Source organism: Centruroides vittatus, unplaced genomic scaffold (assembly GCF_030686945.1).
Source record: "Centruroides vittatus isolate TY-2023 unplaced genomic scaffold, ASM3068694v2 contig_628, whole genome shotgun sequence".
Classification (NCBI taxonomy): domain Eukaryota; kingdom Metazoa; phylum Arthropoda; class Arachnida; order Scorpiones; family Buthidae; genus Centruroides; species Centruroides vittatus.
In genome coordinates, this window is record NW_027122385.1 from 6,387,439 (window position 1) to 6,399,116 (window position 11,678).

Genomic DNA, 11,678 nt, shown 5'->3' on the forward strand with positions numbered 1-11,678 from the left:
TTAAATATTAAATAAAGTTTAAAATATTTTTTCTCGTACAGACTGAATTTGTAAAGATGTACAGAGACCGACTGCTGTGATTGATGTACTGAAATACATTTATAAACTGCATACATAAACAGCATAAAAGTAAAAACAAAATTTTAAAGATTACTTCACAAAAAAGTTACTTTAATATACTTAAGATTTACATTCTGTAAAATGGTTTTGTCCTATCAATTTAAAATTAATATTCAAACTTCGTGTCCCTGAAAATTTATGTTTTGAGATTTTAAGAGATCCAGTTCGTTTGTATGACTTTCATTGCATTCCAACTTATGTCTTTTCTTTTTCAGGAAGGAAAACGAAATGTTATCCAAAATGCTGAGAATCACCGGCAGTAATATCAGACTGTGAAATAAAGCGAAGATCGCCATTAAAATCAAAATTTTCGAAAATATAACAAATGGTTCTGATGGACCAAAATATGCTACTGAAACACCCAGAATAGTGGATATACAGCCTTGTAAAACAGGATATCCAGAAGCGTATAAAGAGCTTTTGATTTTCTCGTTTGGTGTTTTGTTTTTGCAATTGATAAATACGTAGGATGTATGAACTGTATAATCTACACAAAAACCCGTACACATCACTAAAGTTATTAATGCTGTAGTTTCAATATTTACATTCCACAAGGACATGTATCCAATCAAACCAACCTGGATAGAAACGATAGTAATGGTAATAGACAAGAGAAACAATATGTTCGGGGTAAATATAATAAACACTATAAGCACTGTCCCCCCTGCAGAGCAGATAGCTTTTAAACAATTTGAGAGAATGTTAGAATAGAGTTCATAATACATAAATCTGAAATTGAATATTATAGTGCAAAATTTACTTTTTTCGCCGATTTTTCTAACGTTCCGAAAGAAAGTTTTTTTATCGTCTCCAGTTTTGTCATCGTAACTGGATATGAGAAATCTCGAGGCAGTAATTTTATCTCCTTCTTTATTAAAAACAACGTCATTTCTAAATCTTGTTGCTATTTTCATTTTTAAGAAAACATTTCTAAATGCACTCAGAAAGTCTTCCGAATCACTCAGATTGTAACCAGAAAGCGAAAACTTTGCAACTGGAGATTTAGTAAATGCCAAATATTCTCTCAGCCAACTTTCTGTGGTGGATGAATCCGATACAAACGGAGCAGACTCGAAACTTTGCAAAAACTCTTCTATATCATTTTGGACAGTGATGTTTGAGTAGTCTAATGTCTGATTAACAACAACTTGCACTTGATGAGTGTAATTATGAAAGAATTTATCTTCAATATTCAGATATTCAAACACGTAAGAAAAGTATGGAAAAAATTTAACTACGTCGCTTCCTTCTTGAATGAATCGCATACAATATATTGCACCTAGAAGATAAATCATAAAGACTAAAATCACAATTATTTTAATGATTGGTTTTCCAAGTATTCTACCTAAAACATTTCCGAAAAATGCCATAAAGATATTCTCTTCTGTTTTCTTGTTTGTTGATTTTAAATGTACTCCGTTTTCGTGTTTCGGATAATTTTGTTTAACTGGCCAGCAGAAGACAGAATGCAGCTTATGCTTTTCTCTGTATCCATCTAAAGCCATGAGTCCACCGAAAAACAATAACTGATAAATATAATCAAATATAATTGCTAGAGCTGAATACGCACTGAATATATGAATACAATTGTACGGTGTCATAAAACCCATACAAAAAGCAAAAAAATTGGTCAGTGACGTAATGGTGATGGACACCGCAGCTTCGGCGTATGCTTCTTTCATTCTATCAGGTACAGAAGCCTTGGCGTCAGTTCGTCTCCACGCAGCTACCAATATGAAGGAATCGTCTACTCCAATACCTGAAATATATTATTAATGTTACATTGAATAACTTCATTTAAGCAAGAAGGTAAGCTTAAAGAAGAATGTGATGCAAATATTTAATTTATAATCATTTTGTTAAACAAACTAATTTGTAATAAATTAAAATTACAAGATATCGATGATTTATTAATTTTCAGAATAACGAATTCTATCGATCCCATTCATTTTTAGCAATATTTTGGTTTCCTCTTCTACACGTAAACTGTTATAGTTTAAATATTATAATGCAGCGCATTGAAGCATTCGTGCTTTATTTATATCTATGACACTTTTTAATTTAAATAATGTTTAAGAATACATAAGGATTATTTAAGTATGTTCAATTAATCATTAATATAAAAGTGAGAAATTAGAATAAAAGTGACAAATTTTCACATTTTTAACTCATTTATTTAAATATCCTTGTCATCAATAGTTTATTTGTGTTCTTAATATTATATTAACTCAATGTGTAACTTATCCAGTTATGCTACTGTATGCTTTTGAATAGTGATTATCTACACCAGTGGTTCCCAACCGGTGTTCCGCGGAACACTGGTGTTCCGTAAGCATCTCCCAAGTGTTCCGCAGATTTAGTTGCAAATCGGAAAGTGTACAATCGTATTCGAGCCGCCGAATATCAAAAAATTAAAATCATAAAATTTTCATAAACTTAAATATATATGTACGACTCGTACTTATGGAGTGTACTACTGTTTCGAATAAGATAAAGGCAATGATAAAAACTGAATGAAATATGTAAAAAAACATGAGGTACAAGTTTCCCATTAAAGTTATTTAGGTATATTTTTTCCTGTCTTAGAATTGGCGATAATAATATGAGTAGAAATTTTGAGTTATAACTGCTCAATTCTAATAAAATAACTGATGACAAGCTTATGTATTTCATATTAACTTAAGTAAGTGTTCCACTAAAGAAAATTGCTCACAAAAGTGTTCCGCAACCTAGAAAAGGTTGGGAACAACTGAACTACACCCTATCAGTTTGCCTTACATCCTTTGTATCAGAATATACTTGTTTGAGTAGTACGAATGATAGGAAGCGTATGGGTCATAGAACGATCTGGATGCCAACACACCATTCATCGTAAAATCGAACAATAAACCCTATTGGTTCCTAATTATCTGAATTTTAAATTAAATAAAGTATACATATAATGATTTTAATATAAAATTTTCTTAAAACTTACCTAGCATCAGAAAAAGAATTATCGCGTTCAATGCAAAGTAATTTACTTTGCAGTAAGTTAATAGTCCAAATGCTGCAACACTGGATATGAAAGGTGATACACAACCAGCAATACCTAACCAAGGCTTACTGCACAGTACATCAGTCGATAAGCAAGAAACTGCCGCAAATATCAGCATAATTGGAGCAGAAATAACCATGATAGAAAAAATACTTTCGCCAATACGGTTAATTTCGTTATTGACAGACTGACTAAGGAACTTATAAACTTCAATATTATTCAAATTAACTTTCGATAATGTATCTAAAAGCGATTCTTCCCATTTCAGTGCCATTTCTTTCTTCTCTTCTGTGGCACTGTCCAGCGGATAATACAGTCTAATTGCCTTGAAATCTCGAACCATATTTTCCTCGTTTACAGTGACTCCTCCAAGTTCAAAACCGGAAACTACCACGTTCCCACGGATTTTGTCAACTGGATATCTGCAAATAAATATAAGAAGTTTATTGGAACATTAAATAAATATACACAATTTTAAGTATAATATGATAGAAATTTAAAAGTAGAAATTATCTTTTTATACAAAATCCAATTTCAAATTGCAATGCGGTGATAAATCATCTTTACATTTATGATCGGTTGTATTACTTATGCAGATACTATAATTATAGTCCGTTTCAAGAGATATTTATGTTGTTGGGTTTATTTGTGGTTAACATATGTCTGAAATTGCAGTTGATATACTCAAGATACTATTGACATATACAAAGCAAAATTTAATAAGAACAGGAGGTATTCATTCTGTTCATTAATGTTTTCATGCAATTATTCCTAATGTTTTAAGGCTGGAACATCTAAAATACTTGGAATTCATTAATTTTACCAAAACTACATATTCTATAATTACTACAGAAGTTTAAGCATTATAAGATAAATAGAAGGGTTTGTTATTTGTGGCCATTCAATACAATTCACAGTAAAAACACTTTATAATGTTTACACGATAATTTTTTTTTTTATTTTCACATACATTTTAATTTACCTGACAATAAATTTTTCAGGAATATTTTCTGTTGATTTACCTGTCTCTTTGTATTTAGAATATGTTATTTGGTACTTTCATATTATTGTATTTATGACCCTACACATACATTATAGTAATGCACAATTAATAAAATGGGAGAATGAACTACATTAAAGTTAATACTTGATTTACTTGCTAACAAATGATATTAAAGATTAATAAACACCTATATCTGTACTTTTTTGTTTATTATTTTATGATATATCAAATAAAAGCGCAGAAATCTTACAAGAAAACTCGGTGTTTACTACATGTCTGTAAAGAATTATATGAACATAATAGAATACTTAAAAATTAGCCAGTATTTTTTGACATCCTACGTGCAGTTACTGCTCACCCGTTCACGTCTGTAATTATTTTTGACGGCAAAACTGGTACTACAGCGTCCTCTACCGGGAGTGCAACCTTACTCTCCTCTTAGTCAGTGACATAATTGTCAAAATATTTTGGGATCTCACGTTCCGCCTAGGCCACTTACAATGCGCAAAAATGTGTTGGTACTGGTGTCACAGGCTCTGATAATGCTGTTTGAAGTTGAGTCTTTTCGCCCAGGTTCTGGGTGAGGACACTCACCCCGAAAAATCTCAAAGATGAATTGGAGCCTTTGGCGTGTTCCTTTGGTTGATTTGACATTCGTGGTACTCGTTGACGTGATTATCAATGCACCAGCCACCACACGCAAGAGCTTTCATTCAAACCATTCCGGGATGTTCCGAATGTAATTTCTTCAAAATGGTTATTTGCTTCGGTGGAGGAATGACGGCTCTGTTGCCCCGTATGTTACACCTGTTATGAACAGACAACTCATTACGGATCCTGTAGTAATCGTGTAGCAGAAGAGCATTTGTGAAATCCGTCCAACCCTTCAATACCAACTGTAGCACATGCGCAAATGTGAGATCTGTCATTGCCAGTCTGCCATGCAAAGTACAGGCTAAATGTACTGTGAGTCATTTCACGTTTTTTACTTGGTATCATACTGTGCATTTCATAGAGGTGAATATGTCAGTTTAATAAATATTTGTAAAAAAAATGCTGATGAAGGACTTAAGGTCTGAAATGCATACTTTTTTAGAAAATAAACTGATTTTCTATGACTGATCTTCTGATCTTGTGTCCAGTGATGGTGTAATAAGTCTAGGAATAAAAGAGGCCATCCTAGTTCTCGCAAGTATATATAGGCATAGATCCTCTATAATTTGGGTTGTGCAGGGTTGAAAGGTCCGATGGTTCGATGCTACTGTGAGGACCGGGTTAAACCCGGCCCAAAACCTTTTGTTTGTTATCCTCGTGGGAAATTTTAGAAAAGTTCAAAATTGAAAGGATGTTCAGACTTCCGCCGCCGGAAAGCACTTCCTTTCTCCCCGGATCCAAACTCTTAGTCACGGAGATCGAATCACCAGCGATTCGACAACTATCGCGATTGGTGATCGGAGATAACGTGACCCGGGGTATATAAAGGGGGTAAAAACAACAAACGGGGGTCGCTGAAGGTCCGAATAAGACGCCCGTCCCGCCTGATCCCGATCGAGAATCCAGAGCCGATACCCGAGGACGCCGAAGCCCGACCTCCTGCCGACCTCAACGACCGAAAAAAGACCGATCTGAAGACATTACTATTACTCCAGCCTATCCATTGTAGGAAGAGGTATGACCCCAAAGTTTTTAAACTCTCTCTCGATAATTTCCCCAATTGGTAGGAACCGGACGCGTTAGAGTAGAGCTACTCTCTGTATTTTGTTTGTTTGTTTAAATAAATCGCGGTTTGTTTTCACAATGGTTTCGTTTATTCGAATATCGCCTTGATCTTATCGACGAACCCATACGTTTCCTCCACTCCACTCGACCTGACAATTAATTACTTAATGCCGACGATTCGGGATATCAGACAAAATTAGCCATCCGCGAAAGTGGGCGGGTCTCTCCCCGACCTGTGAGCCGAAAGAAAGCAGATACGACTCCGTCTACCTCCCGGCGTTCCCACACTATCATGTTAACGTCTTTTATCGTTTTCTTTTTATTTTCGTCGCCACTATAATATATCAAATAAAGCACACATTTTAAAAGAAAAGTCGGTGTTTACTATACTTTAGTAAAAAATTATATAAACATAATAAGATATTCCTAAGTTAGCCGGTATTGTATGACATCCCAGTGCAGTTATTGCCTGACTGTTCACTCCGTATTAATTTAGCTGGCACTACCAGAGTCGATAGATATACTAGTCCTTGAGCTGCCAATAGCTCTAATGCTACGATAGTGGCGTAATAAATACTTCTGCCATTTCGAGCGCTCCAATCGCTTTGCGGCACAGTTTTGCTGATAGGGAGAGTCAGCTGTAAACATTCGAATATTTAATATATGAATTTTTTTCGTTTTTAACATAGATATGGCTTTTGACTCGTTTAAAGGACTGCTTATAAAACTATTTTAATTCGGTTTTAAAAATTATTTATTTGTAAATAACGTTAATTAATATTTATATTTATATTAACTGTAATTTTCACGGTTTTAGACTTTAAATTGATTAGACAGGTTGTTTTTTGCTTAGAATTTGTGTTCATTTTTAAATATTTTGGGAGTTTTCGTTAAGGGTAAGAAAAGGTAGTCAAAAAATTAATAGTCAAGTCTGTATTTATATTATTAATATGGGATGCCTTCGGGATTCTCGAAAACTCTCTGAATCAGGAATAAAAGGGATCGATGAGAATTATATGTATTTAATTATGGAAATTTTATAGAAATGTTAAACCATGTGTTAACATAGGACAAATTTAAAGTGTTACATAAAAAGAGAATTAGGATTTAGAATTTTTTGGAGTTTATAGTTAAGCCGTATCTTTTTTACCTATTAATATTAAAAGAATTATTGTAGTTTGCAGTGAGAAAAAGGTTATTATATATGTTATTCACATATTGTATTGCGTTTATTAATGGTAGAGACAGATTAAAGTCGAGCGAAAAAAAGTTATGAATAGGTTTGAGAAGGAGATTATAAGTCAGTAGATTTAGCTCTAGGATTTCAAATATATTCTGTTACAAAAAACAGAGGAAATTTCAACTATTTACACAACATATTTAACATATTTACAGGCATATAAATAACTTAGAGGTAATGATGAGTTAGAAGTTGACAAATAAAATAGGTAAATGGTACGATTTCAGACAATATTGTTAGATATTGAGAGTGATAGTGATTAGTGGCGACATGGAGTCTAAAAGAAAGTCATGTTACTGATGTTTTAGGCCTATATAAACAAATGACATGCGTATGACGCCACCAATAAATGTTTATTCATATTCTATTATTGATAGTGCAGGATATTATATAAATTACCAAAATATGTAGAGCCAATGTGAGTCTCTTAATTAAGAAACATAATCTCTCATGACAAAAATACAAACCTGCTTCATCCCAAATATTATTTCTCACTATATTGAATTAAGTAAAATTGTATAGCAAACTTTATGTATTGTTAAAGTTCATAAATTACCGTATTAAAAAATAGTGTGTATTATCTATATTAAATTTCTATGGCTATTTAAATGTATAAGAAAATAAGGTATGGTTTTCCCAATTATGTTATCATGCATATGTATCAAATTAAAATAGTAAAATGCAAATTTATTTACTTATTTCACCATTACCTATGTATTGAATAGATATGTTATGCTCAGTTGACAGAACAGTAGAAAAAAGTTACAAAAATGCTTGAACATGGAGAAACTATCTACTAACCAAATAGATAAACCAACTTCTGTTCGCATTAACGCGACTCTAGCGTCATCTAACGGCGACCTGACATATTAACTTTACTTGAGAGCATAGATCAATGACCAGTATATCTATCGAATCTGGTACTACTGACACTCTTACTAGAAGCGCCACCTTACGACCCATACATGACACATTTAGTGTCATTTGTTAGTGATTTTTAACAATTCCTAACCGACAAAAAATTCTAAGAAACATAAAATTGAGGCACTATATTAATATTGGTGGATAGACCGGCAGATTTATTGTCTTGCTCAATTGAGAGTCGAAGTTTTCTTCTTTATATTGATACAACAACCAAACAACTTTCTGAAGGTTTTTTGAAGTATTAAAAACACGTTTTATTTTCATTATAATGATGAATGATTAAACAGAATCTTAATTAATACGAACAATTATTTATTGTGACATGGTCACAATGTATGGCTGCAATTTTTATTCATATATTTTTAATTTATTCAATTAAAACATACTTTTCACCTCAAAATAGTAGTGGCTTGTCTCAGTATATCATATTGTTTCCTGTAAGCAACAGACTCATACAGTCACCTATCTAAAGCCTTTCGGTGGAAAAGTTTGAATTGAAATAACCTGACATCCGGTTTGCATCAGACATTCGTGTACAGTTAACCGGGGATTGCTGTTCCTATTCTATCTATCTCTGGTTTCTGATTACTCTGTCAAACACCGTTCTAGACATTCAGGAACGACAGCAGACAGAAGACGAACAACAGTAGGAATTTATAAGTCTACATTTAAGAATAAGTGTTTGCATAAATTTCTAATAGTGATATTTTACCTGTCTTTTTAAAACAATGGCCCCAATTAAAGAATTAATAATGATGTGAGAAAATAAATTACAAAGCCGCAGCAAGATAGAAAAATCTAAAGAAAAGTTGCAACGTTTATTGGTGTGTCGTTAAGAACTGTAAATCGGAAAAAGTTTGAATACACAGGAGACGTAAAACTAGCAAGATCATCTACTGAAAAAGTAAGTTATGTTTAAAAAATTAAAAAAAAAGTCTTTCAATCAATCAAATGCAGAATAAAAGAAAAATAAAACAAATGTTTGTGACAGAACAGTAAGAAATAGATTGAGTGACAGGATTTTCATTTTAAAAGCCAAAAGAAAAGTATATCTGACCAAAAAATAAACAAAAACCATCGTTTAAAATGGGTAAAACAACACAAAAATTAAACTTTAGTAGACTAGAAACAGATTATTTTTTCATGAGAGTCGTATGGTAATTAGGCAAAAACTTCGTTTGGAAAAGTGCAGTGATGTCACACATTCTACTTTGGTAATTGATTCATTTCTAAGTACTGTATTGTATAGCAGTACTGTTTATTTTTACCGCCTGACTCCGAGAAGAAGCAGCACCGAAGAGTGAAAGATTACGATATTAAATATCTATACTGAACGGATAACTGAAATTTTATAAGACTAAGGCTTGCATGGACCTATAAACTTTCAGTTAATCCTACACTTTTCGTTAACCTGGCAGCCCTTTGTATAAGGGATGATTTGATTAGCCAATTTGGTATATTCATAAACAAATGAATTTCACATTGTGATGATTCATATTCAATTAACCGTTATAATTATATTTACAAAAAATTCTTCAAAGAGTTGCATAACTTTTCCAGCTGTTATGAAATCTTATATAAAAATGATTTTTATAATTTTAATTACAATATAATCTAATAAAATTGTGTCTGACGCAATTAGTTTTGAGATTTTGTTAGGCTATATACAAACTTTTTATATTTTTAATTACTATAAATTGACAAAAAGCTTAATTTTCAGGATAGGGACAAGTTTTATAAAGAATCGTTATTAAGTCTGACTCTACTGGAGATATACACGACCCCTATAATCTCCCCATCCATTAACCACTAAAATTTAATAGCATCAATGTTTCTCATATACAATCAACCATGCCAAATTTTGTTACTTAATCTTTACACCATCGTGAGATATTAAGTGAAATAATGCAAACACACTACACACACACACATACAGAGACCTCCACGGAATTTTTTGGCTTTTTTGATCTAGGAGGAGACAAAACGTGAAGATTTACAAAAATCTCGGAGAGTCAACTTTGACACGATTCCATTCCGTTCTTATGTATACGTAACAAGGAAAAGTAAACAGAAAAAACTTACTTGACATTGTGTATTCCTTTTTTCATGTCTTCTGTCTTTCCTTTAAATGATAAAGCATAATTCTCGTGGCAAGTATTTCCATCCGGCTTACAACATATATCTTCATAACGAATGAATGCGTTATTCCATAGAAAACTGACATTTCGTATAATTTTGTCAAGTTTGACGATATCTTCAAGTATTGTTTCTTCTAATATGGAAGTTTCATGTTTTGATATTACCTGTATGCCTACAGTTCCTTCGAATCTAGATATTCTTCTGTAATCACACTGCGACGTGTTTGTGGAAAAAATTGATTCGATTGCCGCTCTGTCTGCTTTAATTCTTGCATCTGATGGTACATAAAGATATTCTATGTCCTTCGAAGGTGATATATTTAATACTCCAGTCGCTAACACAATTGAAAGTATGAAGGGAATTGCCACGTACAGTTGAGGGTAACATCCTACGTTATAACCAATGCGAGATAAGCCGACAGAAATGATTCTTCTTACAAAATCATGCTTCATTTCTCTACAAGAAAAAAAGTGAAACGTAGTAAACACTTTGTAAGATATACAATATCAACACTATCACTGAGGAAATGTTTTCATTAAAGTGCATTTTTTATAAAATTGTGGGATGATGCAACCAAAAAGAGATATTGAATAGGTTATCAAAAAAACCCAAATGTCAAACAGCAAAAATTTAATGCCTAAACATTTTACTTTCGATATCAATTACCCCATTAATTTAGGCACCATCTGCCTATTGTTATAACGTTCTTCATTATTATGCATCTAATATTTAATTATACTTCAACTGTAACGTTCTCTACTTGCAGGCTATGAATTAAATAACTGCAATGTTGTGTACATTTATACGAAGAGTTATTAATTGCAACACATGCAGGGAGCATCGAAAAATGAGAAAGTGTAGGCTGTGGATCCGAAGGAGGAGTTATGAGAACAGCGCTACGTAATTCAAACACATGAAACTCGCGAATGTTTTTCGAATAGGTACTTATAGTGAGAGAATATTAAGATTGAATTTCAATAATTATGTAAGATATATACAGTATGCCTGTTCAGATAGAAATACACGACAGTATGAAATTAAATTTAGTGTCGTTTATTCAGGTTATACGTAAATTTACATTAACCTCAACTAAGTGAAAGTAAAACGTAATAATAATAATATAAACAAAACAAAAATTGTGAAAATTTAATTAGATTTACTTACACCGAGCATCCGAGTTAAATAATATCAGGGACGAAAGTGTGGAAGTTTCAATGTTTGTCGCTCTATCTGTAAAATGTTTGATAAGTTCAATTAAAAAACCTAATCTGATAAAGAACGTCTCGAAAGCACAAAGTACAAACAATATGATAAAAAATTTAAACCATATAAATATCATTTACAAATAAGGGTTATTATAATTAAGGACATCTGTTATGCTACTTTTTAAAGTTAATTAATTAAAGCATATAATTTAATACGAATCTAAATAACAGACTTACTTAATGTCACTAATTTAAATATTTTATAGTCGTTCGTTCAAGAAATTCTTACAGGTT

At 32.3% G+C, this 11,678-nt stretch overlaps 1 protein-coding gene across 1 annotated transcript; it reads right to left on the minus strand.

Moving 5' to 3' along the window:
- Positions 1-210: 210 nt before the first annotated feature.
- LOC136979543 (patched domain-containing protein 3-like) lies at positions 211-11,411 on the minus strand. The gene is made up of 4 exons (XM_067275549.1): positions 11,344-11,411; positions 10,123-10,635; positions 3,095-3,576; positions 211-1,879 (listed from the first exon to the last, which is right to left on the minus strand). The coding sequence occupies exons 2-4, from the start codon at positions 10,629-10,631 to the stop codon at positions 234-236; spliced, it is 2,637 nt and encodes an 878-aa protein (XP_067131650.1). The 5' UTR covers positions 10,632-10,635; positions 11,344-11,411; the 3' UTR covers positions 211-233.
- Between the last annotated feature and the right edge of the window lie 267 nt (positions 11,412-11,678).

Bases quoted from the DNA above. Each gene is read 5' to 3' on its own strand.
- LOC136979543 (XM_067275549.1), bottom strand. From the start codon at position 10,631: ATGAAGCATGATTTTGTAAGAAGAATCATTTCTGTCGGCTTATCTCGC. The intron at 3,577-10,122 runs GTAAGTTTTTTC...ATTTATTTGCAG, and splicing joins AAAGGAATACACAATGTCAA to ATATCCAGTTGACAAAATCC. The intron at 1,880-3,094 runs GTAAGTTTTAAG...AATATATTTCAG, and splicing joins AATTCTTTTTCTGATGCTAG to GTATTGGAGTAGACGATTCC.